This window comes from Sarcophilus harrisii, chromosome 5, assembly GCF_902635505.1.
Source record: "Sarcophilus harrisii chromosome 5, mSarHar1.11, whole genome shotgun sequence".
Classification (NCBI taxonomy): domain Eukaryota; kingdom Metazoa; phylum Chordata; class Mammalia; order Dasyuromorphia; family Dasyuridae; genus Sarcophilus; species Sarcophilus harrisii.
The window spans coordinates 134,107,915-134,128,179 of NC_045430.1; the positions used below are offsets into that span (position 1 = coordinate 134,107,915).

Consider the following 20,265-nt stretch of genomic DNA (forward strand, 5'->3'; position numbering starts at 1 on the left):
TGTAAATCAATTGGTTCCAATTTGTCTTTGTTTATTCCTTGTTGATCGGAGGTATTTATGCCAGAGGTTAGAGGAGCTTTTTCGCCATGATTATGTTTTCAGATATTTCAATATATGTTGGTGTTATTTGCAAAGAATGGCAAACAACCACATTTTGCCATGGGTCTCTAGATGTCTATGATGCTCTTTATTACAGCTTGCTCTAAACACAGTGAAAAGCAGAAATGAAATGAATTACAGCAGGAGGTCAATGGAACCAAATCTTTTTTGGCTTTTGTTTTCACTAAAAACTCAAGCTCAATTTGTCTCCAAATTGTATTGGGAACACATTGTAAATATTGCCTTTCTGCTTTGGCAAATAGGCCTCCAACATCTATGACGGGAGCCACAGGTTCTGAACTCGGAAGGATAAGTTTTATTTTTGAGACCATCTGTTCAGCAGACTGTGTGCTGTACTTCATGGTGGTGAGTGAAAAGAGCATCTTTCTATAGCACATGACTAAGCTTGCTACTATATTTCAAGTGGGAATTTTATTGCTATTCAAATACACAAAACAACTCATGTTTTTAAATTTTTCTGTTTTTCTTGGTGTGAATTGGGACTGCTTTTTTTTTTTTTTTTTTTTCCCAGTGATAAAAGTACCATTTGTGTGTGAGCTAATTTTAGAATTACAGAAGATCTAAAAGTCACTAATAGGCATGTACTTCCAGTAAGAAACATAGAAAACAGAACGGGGTAGTAAATAATCTCTCTTGCTTTACTTTGCCTTCCTTACCCTTTGCTGTACCCCAATCCACATTCGTATCAGAAGCCTGCAACATAGAAGTGAATGTGGGTGGAATAATATAATTAAGCAGAGATAAAAATAAACACACAAAAGAGAGAAGTAAAATGAATGAAGGATAGAAAAGATTTAGAGAGTAGGTAGTATTAAAGAGGCAAACAAAAATCTTTATTTTTCATTGCAGAAGTCATAGCAAATTTGCAAAATACATTTGTCTCAGCTGTGAGGTGGAGAACAGATATATTATCTTGGGCATAATCTACTCATTTCTATTTCTTTAATGAATGTCAGGTAGCAAATAAAATCTTGGCCAGTGTTCCTGTGTTATGACTAATGATGCCAAATTCATAAATCAATGATTTTTATTGTGACCATTAAAGTAACTGAGACTATTTTGATTCAGTTTTTCAGTTGTTTGAAGTTAACATAGCAAGGATTTGGATTATTCCTTTGCCCAAAAAGATCATGACCAATCTGTGGCTTAGTAGAGAAGACTTAGAGCAGGGATTCTTAACCTGAAATCTGTAAACTTGGTTAAATGTATATAGATACACATATGTGTATATAATGTAGATTTATACATATGTACATATATATGTATCTAGGTACATATAAAAACTTTTATTGTAGTTAGTTTCCTTTATAATCCAATGTATTTCACTTTATACTTTTAAAATATTTTTTGAGACAGTCTTAAGACTTCATGATACTGCCAAAGGGGCTTGAAAGGCTGGTGTTGCCAGGAGCTCAGAGAGGTCATGTAGGTAGGGACAAAGGTGTCATTTGAACCAAGGCTTTCCTGATATCAGGTGTAACACTCTATTTACTCCTTTATGCTGTTTACTTCTCTCCTCATTATTCCCTTCCCATTCAAGAAGCATTTATTAAACTCCTATTGTATGCAGCATGTGTACTAGGCAAATGGAAAATTATATGATAAGCTCATTGAGGGTTGGGACTTTATAATCCAGTAAGAAGATAAGACACACATACATAGATAACTATAGTGTATGTTGATACTTGTTCAAAGAAAAGTATGGTGTGAGGTCTGAGGAAGAAATTTGTTGTGGACAGTGGAAGTAACTGTGTGTGTGTGGGCTCATCAGAGAGTACAAGGAAAATCTAAGATTTTAATGACTCAAGTGACTTTAAAGAATGGTCAAGAATTGAAATGACAGAGAGAGGAAAAAAGGACATTCCAAGTATGGAGAATAGTGTTTACAAAAGCAGGAAGGAAATCATAGTGCAGGTTCAGGGGGCACACAATAGTCTAGTTTGACTGGTTGCAGAATGCTTGGAGTGGGGGTAGTATAAGATATAATTAGAATGATAGATTGCAGAAGGCCTTGAATGCCAGGCAAAGAATTTTAAACATAACTCAGTAAACACAAATGAATCACTGATAGATTTTGATCAGAGGAGAAATAGAATAAAATTTATGCAAAAGGAAGATTAATCTGTGAAAGTTTTATGAAAGGGATTGGAGCACAAAAAACAGAAGCAGGAAGACTTGTTAGGAGGCAACTGGAATTGTTGTAATTAGAATAGTGACAGTAAGACTAGAGGATAGATTTTTGTTGTTGTCGGGTTATATCTGATTCTTCTTGGCCCCATATGTGATTTTCTTGGCAAGGATAATGGCGTGGCTTGACATTTCTTTCTCCAGCCCATTTTACAGATGAAGAAACTGAGGAAAAGAGAGTTAAGTGATTTGCTGAGGATCACAAACTAGTAAGTGTCTGAGACCGGATTTAAATTCAGGAAGATGAGTTGTTCTGAGTCCAGGTCCAACACTCTATACACTGTGTCACCTAACTATCCCCAAATTTATTGTAGAAGTGGACAGTCCTCATACATGAGATGAAGAAGAGAGAAGTTAGATTTCAACCCAAGATTTGATAATATGTTATAGGAATTGTTGATGGAATTTGTTTCTCCTTTGAAATATTAGATGTGTAGAATTTTAAACATTTATCTCCAGTTATTGAGAACATTAGTGAAGGTAGAACATCTTTTTAATCAAATGATTACCTTTTACAAAGAAGCATACAGGTGCTAATTATTCTTCTCTGCCTATAGTTTGATCTTGATACATTCAGGGAAAATCTCATTACTGAAAAAAAGATTCTGTTTAATAGTAATTTCCATATTACCAGAGAGAGTTCATAAAAACAGTACTTTGATAACTTGATCATAAAAATACTGTGTAGTTAACACTTTTATACAAAAAGGTTTTTCTCTTGCCTCTTTATGAATAAAATAATCTGCATAACCAAATAATTTGATTGATTGTGTCATTGAGACTCAGCTTGGAAAGAACACTGTATCTTGACTACGCAGATTTGGCTTATAGGCTATAGCTTTCTGCTTACTAGGTATGTGTTGTGGGGCAAGTCAAGTCATCTTTTAAAATTCACTTCGATCATCTAGGAAATGGAGATTATATTTTGTACTACTTCACATAGACATGCATGAAGCAGTGAAAATTTTATTTGTGTGTGTATGTGTATAAATACATATACATGTATGTATACACATGCATAATGTGAAATACAAGAGATCATATTTATAAATTTTTGCAGCATTAATGCTATCTATAGATTTAAGATGCCATTATTTTATTGTAAGAAAAAAAGAGGGTTAAATTTTGATCTTCCATCAGGTAACAATTACCACTCAACTACCTTCAATTCTTTCTTTCTGAGTCATCCCAAATAGACTCCCAACCCAGTCACAAAAAAACAAAACAAAACAAAAAGAAAACATGCAGAAATATAGCAACTGAAAGGAGGAAAGGGAAAGAATTGGTGATGGTTATATATGCCAAAGGCTGCTCTCTAGAGATAGAACACTGGCACTGAGAGAATTGCTCAAATTCTGCCTCTTACGTTTACTGTGTGACCTTGGGAAGGGACAGAAAGAGAATAAGAATTTAATTAACACCTACTGTATGTCAGACACTTTACTAAGCACTTTATGATATTTCATTTTTTTTTCTTTTCAACTGCACTGGGAGATAGGTGTTTATTATCCACATTTTGCAGTTGAGGAAATTGAGGCAGACAGAAGTTAAGTGATTATGCCTTCCAGCTCTAGATTTACAATCAGTTGCTTTCATTTATTTTAATGAAAATGATCATTATGTTATATGTGTATGATATCACTCAGTTAATTGACATTGTAGAAAAATTGTGTTGCAGATAGGATTTTGTACTTTCCAGAATACTCCCAAATCTATATTCTAAAACTGTCTGTCTAAAGCCTTCAGACAAAATATTCACAAGATTTAAAAAATATACAGTTATCCTTTCCGTTTTGCAGCTTTCCCCATCATGGTTTTGATATGTTGTGGGTTTGTATAAGAAGTTAAATGGGAATTTTTGAGAATTTTGGTAAAGCTGTGAAAGCCAGCAGATGACACAGAAAAAGTTTAGAAACTTAAAAATGTATAAAATATATTATAGTATTATATAACATCAACATATTTCATCTTTTAGTGCCATAATAATTCAGGCTTCTCGGGTTTGATGAGAGGTCCAAAAAGTTTTATGTGAATTTTTTTAGATTGTGAGGCTGCCATACCCCTAATCCCCTTGATATAGAATTATTTCCATTAAGAGTCAGAAATCTGTAGCATCTGTTCAATAGCAAGGATAGCAAAATTTGTGTTTCCTGGGAAGTAATTCTAACTGAATTACTTGAGGCCATTTATCTATGTTTCCCCCCCAAAAAATTCTAAGGCTTTTGCCTTTCAGCTTATGTAAAATTTAGGTTTAAACTTCCCAATTTTAATTTTTTTTTAACTTAAAAAAATTCTTCCTTCATTATACATAGAAATGACTCTGGGTTTTTTTTAGGTATATGCTAAAATAATGTCTGGCAATTCCCAGCAATGTTGAATATGGACCTAGTTTTTTGTCTTTGAACTAACCTAGTTGATTTTGGAAACACTTTATCACTAGTTAGGCCACTGGATGATGAATTTTTCAGAAACCAGAACTTTTAAAGACCCTTCACAAAGTTATAGAAAAATTCTGATTTATTATAATGGAGGGAAAAAGGGGTTGTTGCTGTTTGTCCTGCAACCTCAGAGACAACACAGGACACCAAGAAGGTGATGTCATGACATGGAAAGAAGAACCACATTGATGATAGTATAGATGCTTGAAATATTTGTTGTAAACTAAACATTTTCTGTAGCTGGAAGGCACAGTGAACAGTGTGATAAGCCTAAAGTCAAGAAGACTTACTTTTTTGAGTTCAAATCTAACCTCAAAGCTTACTAGCTGTCTGACCCTGGAAACTCACTTAATCCTGTTTGCCTCAGTTTCTTCATTTATAAAATTATCAGCTGGAGGAAATGGTCAACCACTCCAATATCTTTGTCAATAAAACCCTAATGGGACTGGGAAGAATTGGACATGACTGAACAACAACAAACATTTTCTACTTTACTAAAACTTTGAGAGGCAACTTTAATATAGGTAGTGCTCTGATTACTAGATCTTATGTTTTATAGATAGTTCCATACTTGTGTAATCTTGGGGGAATTTAAGAGGCTTGGGATTTCAGAAAGGTAGTGTCTATTCAGAGCATTTAAAAGTACAAGTCATTCACTAATCATGATGTCATCTTGAGGTTTTAGTATTGTGCCTGGCACTTTATGTGTTTTTAAAATATATTCATTTATTTGTTCATTTGTTCATCCTTTCATTTACCTATATATACACATGTGTGTGTATGTATGTAGGGGAGTTTTTTTTTTTCCATTTTTAATCTCTCATATCTTAATTCAGTTTTAAGCTTTAGTAGTTTAGAATTGCAATAAGACTTTGAGCATATCCTGAATACATATAAATATATTTTTGGAATCTATTATTCATATATATGTATATATAAACACATATACACACATGCATATCTTTATTTAATATGACAAACTTATATTGAGTCTGTGTTGACTTTTATGTACTTTTCCAAATGCATTTTAGGATATTAATAGAAAAAATACCAATGTGGTGGAATCCTGGGGTGGAACCAAAGAGAAACAAGCTTATACCCACATCATCTTCAAGAATGCAACATTCACATTTACATGGGCCTTCCAGAGAACAAATCAGGGCCAAGATGTAAGTTCTAGCTACCTTTTCAGAATCAACAGAGTGCCATCTTTCTTGTTCATTCAGGGTGCCCAGAATAATGTTTCACATTGAATTCATCTGGCACTAATGTCTGTGTGACAGAGGACAGAGGAATGAATTTGGAATTAGAAAGAGTGGGTTCTAATACTACTCTGCACTGTCTTGGAGAGCTTTTTATTTCTTTGGGCTTCTGTTTTTTCATGTATATAATGAAGGGGATTAAACTTGTCTTCTAAGGTATCTCCTTGCTCCGAATCTATAATGCGATATGCTTATGAATAGGAATAACATTGGTTTCAGAGTCCATATTCTGATTGTGTAATAATTCACTCTGGAGTAATCAGGTTAGGAAAATACAAAGGCTCAATAATATAAAGTTGTTTTTATAAATTTCTCATATTCTGAGAATTTTTTTTTTCAGAAAAAAATCCTCATTTTCAGCTAAATTAGAAGTTGACTAATAACTTCAGGATATTTCATCCACTAATAGATAATATTGGCATCAATTGGGGAATTGTTGAACAAGTTATTAAAAGTATTAAAACCTTTTGGTCCTGAGGTCCATGATTTACCCAAGTTCATTTGCATTAGGGTGGTTCAGTAGTAGGAAGGGAAGAGAATATGCATGTGTACAGAATCTCCTATGTGCCAGCCACTGTTAAGCACTTTATATAAATTTTATCTTACTCTGTCCTCCCAATAACTCTGTGAGATAAATGTTTTTGTTTTCTTCATTTTAGAGTTGGGAAAATTAATTTTATAATTGAGCAAACTGAGGCAAACAGGTTAAGTGACTTGCCTGGGGTCACCTAGCTAGTAAGTATCTGAAGCCAAATTTGAACTCAGCTTGTCTTGACTCTGGGCAGCTTGGTGATGTAGTGGATAGAGTGCTGGGCCTAGAGTCAGGAAGACTTATCTTCCTGAGTTCAAATCTGTCTCCTTAACCTTGTTTGCCTGTTTCCTCATGTTTAAAATGAGTTGGAAAAGGAAATGGCAAAACCACTCCAGTATCTTTGTCAAGAAAGCCTCAAAAATGGAATCACAAAGAGTTGGACATGACTGAAGTGACTCAGTGCATTTCCTGACTCTGGCCTCAATACCCTGTTTACTGCATTATCAGCTATTTTCAGAAATTAAACTCCAGGAACTCTATTCACCTGGATCTGTCACTATTAGAATATTGTGATTATTCTACCAAAAAAAGTGAAAAGGAGAAATACTCTTCCATGACTAGTCATTTTCCCTGGAAAGTAATTGTGATTTTTGGGGTCTTTTGATAATGTTCTTCTTAAACATGTAATTAGTTAACATGCTTTTACCCTAACAAAGGAGACATTGTTCTCTGTTCTTCTTCCAGAGTAGACGGTTTATCAATGATATGGTGAAGATCTATTCTATCACGACTACAAATGCAGTTGATGGAGTAGCTTCATCTTGCCGGGCCTGTGCCCTGGGTTCTCAGCAGTCACGTTCATCCTGTGTGCCTTGCCCACCTGGACATTACATTGAGAAAGAGACCAACCAATGCAAGGAATGTCCGCCTGACACCTACCTGTCCATACATCAGGTGTACGGCAAGGAGGCTTGTGTTCCATGTGGGCCAGGAAGCAAAAGCGCACAGGTAATCCTCTGGATCGTCTCCTTCCCTTCTCTGTCTGCTGAGTTGCTGTTGGTGCTCCAACACTCAAGTCCAATACACTTCTTTTTATCTTTATTTCTGTGGTAGGTGGAGCTAAATTTTTGTGATTTACCTAGCACTTTGTTTTATTCTCATACCTCATGTAATGAGAAAGAGGGAGAACAAGAGAAGGAGAGAGATAAACACACACACACACACAGACAGACACAGACAGACAGACAGGAAGGGAGGGAAAGAGAGAGAGGGAGGGAGGGAAGGAGAGAAGGAGGGAAAGAGAGAGAGGGAGAGAGGGAGGAAGAGAGGGACAGAGAGAGAGTGTGTGTGAAAGTGAGAGTGAGTGTGTGTGTGTGTATGTGTATGTGTGTGAGAGAGAGATAAGGGAGAGGAGATAGAGAAGGGGAAGAGAGATGGAGAGAAGGGGGGAAATGGGGAGAGAGAGAAGAGAGGAGGAGAGAGACAACACAGATAGGCAGCCTGTAATGACATGTTTTCCCCTCCCCTAACCCAAGATATAAAAGCAAAGAAAGCCTCTAAGAAATTAGAGCTTCTGCAGAGAATTAATTCTTTGATTTAGAGCAACATGATATAGTTGAATGCTGGAGTCAGAGTTGGGAAAAAGTGGGTTTAAATCCTATCCTACACTTACTAGTTGTGTGACCACAGTTGAATCATTTACTCTCTCTTACCCTCGAGTTCCATATCTGTAAAATGGGAATAATGACACCTCTAATACCTGTCTCACGAGGTTGTCTGATGATAATACCATTATTACTGATAGCTAACATTTGAAACATTTTAAGGTTTGCAAAGTGCTTTACTGTAATATTCTCTCTAAAATGTAATATTCTCTTGTTGGGGTTTCCTTGAGGTCTCTGGGAGCAGCCTTCTTTTCAGTTCAGTAATCACCACACGAGTAGCCAGGGATTAAAGTCCAAATCCTTAATTGTCTCTTTCCAAGTCTTGTCTCCTTTCCTGTGGCCCAGTTAGCTTTCTTATAGTCCAGATCCTTTATTATCTCCTTCCTGGGGCTGGGCAGCTTTCTGGAGAGCCTTTCCTGGCGCTCCCGCCTGCCCTCTCTGGCTTCTGAATCTCCCTGACTGAATCCTGGTTGAGGCTCTGAGAGCTTCTAGTGCATGTGTCTTTCTGACCCTGAGAGCATCTTGCTTATATGCCCCAAACTGAGTATACACTAATCATTATATCACTAGGAAATCATTATTTGTTGTAGTATTAAATCAATGCTAAACTAGATTTAACCATTGTGTCCTCAGTTCCACTGAGTACCTTGCTTCAAGTTCTGGCCCATCTCCTTGTAGGATTAAACCAATCATACTGAACCATGCTAAATTAGATAATTATTGTCTATCAATTCCACTGACTTAGTACCTTGTAAGAAGGTACTTCTTTGTTTCAAGTTCAGAGTTCTGGCCCATAACACTTTACAGATATTGTTTTGTCCTTACAACAATCTTGAGAAGTTGATGCTATTACTATGTCTAGTTTACAGAAGAGGAAAAGGAGACAGGTCAAATATCTTGCCCAGAATCACATTGTTACTAAGCGTCTGAGGCCATATTTAATCTCAAATTTTCCTGACTTCAAGTCCAACACCTAAATATTGTGCCTGTTAGCTGTGTTTCAATCACTATTAAAATTTGAAATGAGAAATAAATATGAATTATTACATATTTCCAAGGATATGGACAAAAATCACATAGGATGAGAAAATATGGAGAATTTACAGAATGTACCACTGAATGGCATGCTTAAACTGAAGGATCATAAATCCATTTAAATATAAATGGATTATGTTACAAATTTCATTACTATAATCACGTTGTTTTATCTAAAGTTTTCCCTCCCCTGAACCTAACATAGTATCCAACACAAATTACATGTATTATTACTATTTATGGAATTTATTTAAATTGAATTTTGTGTATTGTTAATGTAATTTTATGCTAAATATTCTTAGTCCTCAAAGTATCTATAAATAATCTTATTTTTTTTTCCACCAGGACATAATCAAATATCTTCACATTTTTATTGTTGTTCATTTTACTTGTATCCAACTCTTTCTGACCTCATTTAGAATTTCGTCTACATAGTTCAGAATGATCCTAAAAAGCAAAAAGGAAAAGTTAAAAAAGAATTTTTGGTTTTGCTTTATTTCCAAAGGCCTAATACAAAATCCTAACAGATATCTGGATTTGTCCCTTTCTTCTCTATCTATGGCTATCCACTGTTGAACCTCACAGTCAAAGAAGATAAATTTGAAACTATATAAACATCTCCTTTATATGTTGGGGTAGAATCTCTTGGCAAAGATATTGGCGTAGTATGCCATTTTCTTCCCCAGCTCAGGAGGCAAACAGGTAAAGTGGGTTGCCTAGGATTACACAGTAACTGTGAGATTAGATTTTAAAACCAGGAAGATGAGCCTTTCTGACTCTAGGCCTGGCATATTACTCTATACACTGTACTACCTAACTGCCCTTCCTTCAAAATTAAATTTTCCTTTTTACTTTGAGGGTGTAGTAACATAATTGGAGGTAGCTAGTATAATAGGCAAGTCACCTACTCCCTCTTAGATATCCCCTAACTTTGGAATATAGCTGGCACCATTTTTTCTCAATTTCTTTTTAGCTGGCTGGTTATGATTTTCTCTTAGCATCAAAGATAGAGCAGCTTCCAAAAAGGATAATGGGTGAAGTATGTCATATCTTTCTCTTATTCAGCATTCTTTCAACCAGCATTGGCTATTTAACTTACTTTATAGTAAAAGAAAAACTCTGTATTTAGCATTGCTTTGGGAAGTTTATAAAAATTATTCATAAATCAAAACTCATTGAGATTCTCTTGCATTTATTCAAAGTCTCAGACAAAAGAAATCATAGAATTTTAGATTGTCAGGCTTTGAAGTTTCTGTCTGACTTCTCTTCCCCCTTTCCTTTACTTTCTCTTTTCTTCCTCACTTGTTGTTCAGTCATTTTAGTTTGATTTAACAGCTTGTATAGCTGATCTTGTTCAGAGTTCCCTATAGATTCTTTTGCACTGTGTTTTCCAGAAGCTCTTGAAGCTATTCTCTAGAGACTTTGCATGCAGACTTCCATTTCTGAAACTCCCTTTGAGGGGGAGATAAGAAAAATCAAGGCAGAAAAATATTTTAATGAAAGAGATGTCTATAGTCTCAAGTATATCCTCTTGGACTATAGACATCTCTTTCATTAAAATATTTTCTCCAAGAGAGAATCTCCAAAAGAGATTTCTCCAAGGGAGAAAAAAGAAAGGACAAATCCAGACTTTGGGGATTTTGTATTTTGCCTTTTGGTGTAAAACAAGCCTAATAATGTCTTTCTTTTAAACTTTTCTATTTATTTATGAGGATCATTCTGATCCTCATGTAGATCTACATTTTCTGTCTATTTATCTGTCTATTTATCTGGACCTAATTTGGTCCTATATTAATTACCAACTTGCCTGATGAATATTTCCCTGTAACATCTGAGACTCACCATGTCCTAAACAGAAAACATTTATTTCTTCCCATCCTTCTTTCATTTTTCATGATTTCTGTTGATGACACTATCACCACCTTTCTATTCTCTTAGGTTCACAATTTTAGAGTTATCTTAGAATTTTTCTCTCATTCCCAAATTTAGTCACTTAACAATCCTTGTTGATTCCACAATATCTCTTCTATATAATCCCTCTTTCCAAATATGTCACTTCCATGGCACACAATAACTCCCATTCTCTTTCATTTCCAATCAGACTTCTAATCAGCTGCTAAATTGATTTCTCTAAATGACAAGTATGGCTATGTTACTCACTATTCAGGAATTTTCAGCAACTTATGACCTCCAGTGTAAACGACAAACTTATCAGCCACATTCTGACTTCCACCAGATTTTATTTCTCTGTACAACATTCTCTTATTCCATGCCCTCATATATATGGGCTCCCATTCCTGGAATATTCTTCCTTACCTTTGCCTCATTAACCTCTAGATTCTTTCAAAAAAGACATGACAGCTATATGGTTATTGGTACTTCCAAGCCCATCTCATAGTTGCTCACAAATTATTCAGTCTTACTGAGGGAAGAGGAGAAGGAGGTGTCAATCCCCACAAAGTCTTGAATGTTGAGCTGAATGCATCATGACAAGCTGAAGTGATCATGGATCCTGCTTTCTATGGAAACTTCTGTGTTCAGGAAGGATACTGGGAAAGATGCCATATTCTTCCTAGGAGATAGCCACTTGTTATTCTCAGCTGAAAAGGCAATGTTAGTTCTAGGTACTTTATTTTTTAGTCATAGTCACAGTTATCTTCTAACACAATCATATTTTTTATTCTTATTTCATTTCATATATTTAGAAATGAAAAGGCTATAAAAACAAAAGATGTAAATAAAACATTTAAAAAGTATTATGCCTAAAATTCCATAGCAACTTAATATTCTGCTATAAATTGATCTTCTTAAAAAAAAATAGATTTGTTTTTGATGTTTGTTTTCCCTTTTCCTTCCTTCTTCCCCCCAAACTCCCTGCTACTTGCCCTTTAGGAGTTACTAAACTAAGGTTCATGAACCTGTTTTTATATTTATACAGTATTTCAGTATAAAGGTTTTTTTTTTTTTGAAATACTATGTGTTTCATTTTAAGCATTTAAAACCATTGTTCTATTGGTAGTGCATTCCTATAATCTATGCTGCTGGAGATCCTGAGGCTAGTGGATCTCTTGCTTTGAGGAGTTCTAAGCTTTGGTGGGCTGTGCTAAGTGGGTGTCAGGACAAAGTCTGACACTAATAGGGTGAGATCCCAGGATTGACAGGAACAGAACCACTAACTTGCCTAAGGAGCAGTGAAGTAGTCCTGGTTTAAAAAAAATGTGCAACAGGTCAAAACTTCTATCCTGGTCAGAAGTGGGAGGGAGCCTGTGAGTGACTATTTCTAGCCTATGAAATATGGAGACCCAATCTCCCAATATACACACATATGCATACACATGTAAATACATCCATAACACACAGAAAACATACATACATATGCAGCAATACAATAATATGCATGTGTACACAATACAAATGAAGCTACGGTATGTACATACAGATACACATCACAATCAATATATGTACAATATGTGCAATATATGTACAACATATGTACATGTACACACGATATTTACATACATATACATATACATTTTAAAAAGAAAGGCTCCATGAGCTTTACCAGACTGCCAAATGAGTCCATGACACACAAAAAAGATTCAGAACGCCTGTCCAGGTCAAATGTAGTAAACTCCTAAAGAGCAGTTTTTGTCTTGGTAGCCATGATTCTTGATGTAATACCTGGCTCATAGTAGGTGCTTAACAAAATTGAGTCTAAGTCCACTTAGGGAAAAAGAGCCAGAGCTCAGGAAATCTGGGGAGAAATAAGAACATTCTGAGGCAACTTTTCATAAAGATCTGTAGGAGCTTTTGTAACAAAGTCTGTTGTTGAGTGGAATTAACTTTCTGATGCTTTCCTTCTCATTCAACAATGACTTTTCCTATCTTACTGCTTTTGTATTTGTCTTTTCATCTCCTATCAAAGGATCATACAGTTTGCTATAGTGACTGCTTCCTGTCCTACATGAAAGAAAATCAGAGTTTGCACTATGACTTCAGCAACCTCAGCAATGTTGGCTCATTAATGAATGGCCCGAGCTTTACTTCCAAAGGAACCAAATATTTCCATTTCTTCAACATCAGCCTGTGTGGGCATGAGGTGAGTTCTACCTGTCAAATGTATGTTGGTATGTGTAGGGGGAAGGGTATCGGGGATGGATATTAGAGTAGCTTTTCAATTTGAGTTGATATTTTATTGTCTTGGAAAGGAAGCAAAAGGCTCACTGAAAATTCCCAGAAAAATGTCAGGACTTGAGCTTAGTTTGCTCAGAGGCACTTGTCCCCTTAGAGTTGCCTTGTCTATCCACTCTTTAATTGAGCAAAAAAAAAAAGTCTGACTAGATATGGAATCAGTGAATACAGTGATAGACCTATTATGGAGATGGATTTCTTTAAAATTAAACAGAAAAAAATTATGCCAGTATTGTCAATGCTAGTTCTTTCTTAGGTAACCATAGCTTTGATGTTTCTCTGTTTATTGTGTTCATTTTATAGACTATGATTTTAAGATTAATTACTTAATAGGAAATTAAAAGCTGCTGACCTTTTAGAAAGGCATTTTCCAAATCAAAATAGAGAAATACCATGGGATGACAACTATAGTCATCAGGAAGAGGTAGCAATGTGGAATAGAAAATCATTAGCTTCAATCATGAGATGCTGGCTTCAAATCCTGATTAGTCCCATAAGCATTGTGAGTCTTTGGGCAAATCATTTAGTCTTCCTAGCCTCAATTTCCTACAAAATGATGAGAGTAGGAGTAAATGGATTTAGGGGTCCCATCTACCTCTAGATCTTTGATTCTTTAGTTTTATGATTCTATTATATTAGTCAGTTATTTCTATTAAAGAATAAGAAATACATCTGATTTTTAATTTTGAAGATCAGTTTGTAGTAGAAAATTGTTTATCATAAAATTTTAAGTCTGATATTGTTTGTTTTTTATATTACCTTTATTTCCAAATATATCTTTCCATTCTCCCTTCTTCAGAGGACCATCTCTTCTGACAAAGATTAAAAAACAAAGGGGAGGAGGAAACATTTCAGTAAAACTAACCAACACATCAATTTAGTTTGTGACTGTGATATGCACTGTGAAGTGATTCTCCTTAATCACCTTTTTTTCTTTTCTTTTCTCTCTTTTTTATTGTTACAAGTTTTAGAGGAAGAGATTGGGAAATTAATGTAATTGTGAATTACATAAATTGTGAATTACATAAATTGTGAAAAGAAGCTGGCTCTTTTTCTTATTTCTTCCTCTATCATTCATACCTTTAGTTGTCTTTATCCAGTATTAGTAGCTTCACAGTGGTACTATGTTGGGTCTTATACAAAGTCAATAAAACCCCTTACAGGGTCATCATCTAAAATAGATTTAGACACGTAGGCTGTGTTATCATATTTTTATTTTGTTTATGCAGGGTGTTATTTGCATTTTATTTCTTTAAAAAAATTTTTTTAGTTATTTTGTTTAATATTTTCCAGGCACATTTGCAAAATTTTAAAAGTATATTTAAAATATTTTGAGTTTTAAGTTCTTCCTCTTATTGCCATTCCTCACATATTCCTTGAGAAGGCAATCAATATGATATCATTTATATATGTGAAATCATGCAAAACATTTGTCTTAGCCATGTTGCAAAAGAAAACACATGCACACAAACAAGAAAATAGAGGAAATGAAAAAAAGTATGCTTTAATCTGAATCCAGATCTCATTAGTTTTCTCTTTTTTTTTCCTATTTGCCGCTTCTTTCTTTCTTAGTGCTTCTTCTCTTTTAGCTTTGTTCTTCATTTTGTCTTTTAGCATAGTGTGATGTTGGGGGTACAAATAGGAGCAAAAAAAGTTTATTAAGGATTTAGTAAATGTCTTTGTAGAGAGCATTTTACTAAGTATTAAGATGTATAAAATGAATGACAATCTCTGGAGTCTTTTTGAGTTTACAGCTTTGTAAGTAAAACCAACTCTTTTAAAAAAAATTAGCAGAGCATGACAACATGGAACACACGAAGGGACATTGAATTTGGAGGAAGAATCCTTAGAACTGAATCATCCTCTATTTCAGCAGTAAAGTGGTAGATAAAGTGCTGGGCCTAGAGTCAGAAAAAAGAGAATATCAAGGAGGAAAAGATGATAAATTGTGTCAACAGCTGCAGAGAAGTCAAGAAGAATGAGGAATGAGAAAAGACCATTGGATATGGCAATTAAAAGATCATTGGTAACTCCATTACTGAATGGGGGAAGACTTCATTGAAGAAGGAACTGGGTACTTAAAAGATAGATAGAATTCCAAAAGTTGAAAAGGGAAGGGGGCAGTATTAAAGTGTAGGAGACTCATTCTACACTTAAAAATCAGGCATGGAAGTAGGATATGTACAGGAATCTCCCTGTTCTATTAGTTCAATTTTATTAGAGCTCATAATATGTTCAGGGAAGTAACATGAAATAAGGTAGCAATGGTGGGGCAGCATTAGGATTGGGAAGAGCCAAGTAGAATGAGAAGCCCAGAATCATATCTTTTATCAGTTCTTTTCTTCAGCAAATATGAATGAAGCATATATTGTAAAAGTCACTAGGGATACAAAAATGGAAAACGAAATACTTTTTTTTCCTACAGGAAGTTTATAATCTTAATAAGAAAAATATACAACATGTACATAGATCATATACTATATAAGTTAAAATGTTTAAGATGAAAATGCTCTTGTTAAATAGGCAACTAGATAGAGGTAGTGAATAGAGTTCTAGGCTTGGAGTCAGGAAAATCTTAGTTTAAATTTTGATTTAGATATAACCTTTCTTCGTCTCAGTTTCTTTCTCTATATAACAGTTAATAGTATCTACTTCACAGGATTTTTGTGAGGATCAAATAAAATAACATTTTAAGTACTTTGGAAACTTTCAAGTTCTATATAAATGTTAGATGTTATAAATATGATGGAGATTCTAGTTTCTTTCTCTTTCCCCCATTGTCTATAGGATCAAATTCATATTCTTTAGCTTGGTATTATTTTAAGCCCTCTGCAATCTGGTTCCACCTGCTGTTCCAGACTTATTTTATATTGCTCATCTTCACCGGCTCCATGTTATTCCAGCCAAACTGGCCTACTTGCTAATCGCCAAGCTTAACATGCCATCTGGTACTGTCATCGTTTTTGCTTAGGCTGCCTGTTCCCTATACCTAGAATGCATTTCTTTCTCATCATCTTTGCCTCTTGGAATTCTCATCTTCCTTTAAGGTTAAGCCTAGGAGATATCGCCTATAGTAGGGCTTCTTAAACTTTTTCCATTTGTGACCCCTTTTTGCCTGAGAAATTTTTAATGTGACCCCAGTTACATAGGCAAATAAAATAGATATTACAAATAAAAAATTTACTGATAACAAATAATAATTTGGCAACCCCCACATTTAGTTATTTAACTCCATATAGGCTCAGAAACCATAGTTTAAGAAGTATATGTGTATATGTAAGAGATAGATATGTATAATCCCCCATTTGCTGGTGTTCTCTCCCGCCTCAAAGTACTTAGTATTTCTTATCTGAATGTGTATTTTGTCCACTACAGAATGTAAGTACCTTGAATTCAGGAACTATTTCATTTTTCTTTTTTATTGAGAGAAATCATTTTATAACAACTATTAATTTGGGATCCAGGCTTTTCACATTTATTTCCTCATCCTTTGTAAAAAGTCAAACTCTGAAGGACATGACAATAGATGAAATTGTCTTACCCCTCAAGGGAACAAGCTCTTCCATTTTAGGCAGAACTCTACTCAACTAGAAGGTCTAGCTTCTTTTAGAGTATAAACAGAATCCAGTCTAGTCAAATTTTTATTCTAGGGAAATAAGCCCTTGTCCTTGTAGTTCTCCATTAGAGTTTAGATTGACCTGGCTAATGAAGAAGAAAACAAGAAGAGAGGTCTGGATGGAAATGGATTCCTCTAGGTTGTTGGAGGTGGTTGAATTTTATAATAAAACTATATTCTTGGGGTGGAGCCAAGATGGTGGAGTAAAGGCAGGAACTTGCCCAACTTCTTCCTCAAAGTGCTCCAAATTCCTTTAAATGATGACTCCAAACAAATTCTAGCGTATCAGAACACTCAAAAAGAGTAGAATATTTTGCAGCCAAAGACAATTTAGAAGCTCAACAGAAAATGTCTGTGACAACAGGGTGGCAATGCCCCCAAAGCCCCAGTCCCAGAAGTCTATCTTACCCTGCAGGAAAATAGGAGGAGATTGGGATATGGGAAGGGGGTAGAATGATAAAAGAGAGGGCATGTTGGGGAGGGACTGATCAGTCATAAAACACTTTTGAGGAGGGATAGGCTCAAAGGAGAGAGAGAATAAATGGGGAGAAGTACAATTAGCAATAGTAATTGTAAAATAAATTTTTGAAGTGAGTTTTTCTGGTGGAATATTATTATTCTCTGGATGATGGGCAAGATGCTCTCAGAAAAAAAAAAAAACCTAGAAAGTCCTCCATGAAAAAAGTGAAAAATATTGTATACAAAGTAATAGCAATGTTCTGGAATGAACAGTGTAAATGATTTTGTTATTTTCATTAGTACAATCATCCACAACTACTCTGAAGGATTTATGATGAAAAATCCTATCTATACCTAGAGAAGAAACTGATTGAGTCTGAATACAGATCGAAACATTCTCTATTACTATTTCTCTCTGTATTTTTAACTTAATTTTTCTTGAAGATTTTTTATTGTCATTAAGGTGGGAGATCTATGTTTTCTTTCACAACTTGATTTTCATGGAAATATTTTGCATAATTTCACATATGATTTCTTAATTATGGGTGGGAATAAGGGAGAGAACCTAGAACTCAAAAATCTTAAAAAATGTAAAATGTTTTGAATGTAATTGGGGAAGATATTAAATAGATAAATTAAAAATAAAACTACATTTTGGTGAGAATGAAGGAACTGAAAGTTTCTAGGTCACTCCTCATTAAATGTCCATCAGTCAGGGTTGATTTTCACTTGCAGGGACATTTCCTTTCAAAAAATATTTAAGGCTTTCAGATTTCCCATTTTAAAAAATGCTTACTGAGCTTACTGAGAGAAACTATTGACCATCAATTTATTGATCATTAGCTAAATTAATTAATATTATTATCCAGAAACTCCACCATCTCTTGGAGTGTTCCATGTCACAGCATCCTCACAGAAAAGTCTAACAAATAAAAATGATTAATAACTATTTTTGAAAAGAATTAGATGCAAGATTTATACTTAAATATGATTTAAAAAATACTCATGCTTGACTTTTACATTTCTTGCTAGGAATCCTGGAACTGAGTTACTTTTGCAGGATCTCTCTGTATATTTTATCACTATCTTTTAAAGAAGCTTGTTTTGATTACCAAAATTTTTATGTTGAGTCTCTTTGCTAAGGTTATTTTTTGGGAGGAGGAAAGGTAAGGTAGTTTTAATACACTGACTGTTTAATTGAATAGACAAATATCATAATCATGATCGAATATGAAAGTGAATGAATGAACATTATTGGTAGCATGATATTGGAAGAATACATGGTAATGATACTGATCAACTTTTTAGAATTCAGCCCTCCTGTCAGAATTTTTTTGAAACCTTTGAGTGACTAGTTGTAATTTGCTTTTACACTTTCCTTCTTCAGTTTGACAAATTGCTTTTTTGTTAGACTCAGAGATAGAAGGAGAAGGAAGATGAAATCTATCTATTTCTTCCATAGCCTTCTGAAGCTTGATGCTCTTTATACACATGGTTTTTAGACTTTGTACTTGAAGTCACTGACAATCATGATTTTTCTAGCATTAGACTTTATTCAGAAGGACTTTTGTGTGAGATGGCTATCTGTATCAATGGGGTCCTGAATTACATCACTGATGCTCTGTTGGCCTCAGAAATATGGAGAGGGAGAAGGTAAGTGAATTTGATGAAATGTAGCCTTTCATTTCTCCTCCATTGAAGCCTATGTTTTTCACTTTATTTTCTCAGGGGAAGAAGATGGCAATTTGTACTAACAACATAACAGATATCACTGTGAAGGAAATGGTAGCTGAATCAGAAGATTATACCAATTTTGTAGGAGCATTTATATGCCAGTCAACTATTATTCCATCTGAAAGCAAAGGCTTCCGTACAGCTTTGTCTTCACAGTCTATCAGCCTTGCAGATATATTTTTAGGTAAGGTATTTATATATGTGTATGTTTGTATAGGTTCAAACCACCTTATATCTTCAATGGGTTCCATAAAATTTCAAAGTTAGGAAAGTAGTATTACGTGAGTTAGGAACAATGATACAAATGGGCAACGAATAAAGCATTGCTTGTTGATGGGCTATATTTTTTTCAACCAATATGTGCCATATCCTGGCAAACAATCAAAGTTTCATTGTCTGATACTGATGTTTCAACCTTACAGCTAAAATAGTAAAGAGGTAACAGTAAAGAAGCTCAATGAAGTTGGATACTTTGGCTCCTGCTCTTAACTTTGTTACAAATATGTCTTTCTTGAATTCTTCCCACCATCAAATTTTACTTAGTGAACAAGTACATATCCTTCATCATTTTAAATTCAGTGACAAGGCAATGCCGTTAAGTGTAGTTTGGTTTTTAATGATAGTTTTTTCTTCATTTCTTTGGTTTCTAAAATCATTTAAAATAAAATACTTGTAACATTTTCAAATTCAATACCAGCAAACCTGTTAAAGAAAAAAAGTGTTTTCTGGGTAGAGAAAACATTCATATATAAATTTGCAAGTTATAGAATTAAACATGTATTGTGGAGTACATGTTTATGTATGCATAACAATCTCAAAATAATAGTATTTCCAGCTTTCAGTTATGTGTTGTGTGGGAATAAGATTAACATGAATAATTCATATCCACAGGTAATATCAGTCCATTATTTTAACCATGATTTTTTTTTTTGGAGGGACGGTAATATTCTTTTATAGAACTGATTTTTGTGGTTTTCATCTATGTTCCAGCCCTGCAATGAATATATGAAAAAGAGGCATTAAGGAA

The 20,265-nt window shown here is 34.5% G+C and overlaps 1 protein-coding gene across 2 annotated transcripts in view; it reads left to right on the top strand.

The window, feature by feature from the left end:
• KIAA1324L (KIAA1324 like) overlaps positions 1–20,265 on the top strand; it is a 200,001-nt gene that overhangs the window by 151,081 nt on the left and 28,655 nt on the right. The window contains exons 12-16 of one of the 2 annotated variants that reach the window (XM_012550892.3): positions 363–465; positions 5,777–5,914; positions 7,284–7,547; positions 13,164–13,337; positions 19,233–19,422. In XM_012550892.3, the coding sequence (XP_012406346.2) occupies positions 363–465; positions 5,777–5,914; positions 7,284–7,547; positions 13,164–13,337; positions 19,233–19,422 (869 nt within the window). The remainder of the gene's footprint in view (positions 1–362; positions 466–5,776; positions 5,915–7,283; positions 7,548–13,163; positions 13,338–19,232; positions 19,423–20,265) is intronic. The other variant, XM_031938631.1, reaches the window with a different exon arrangement.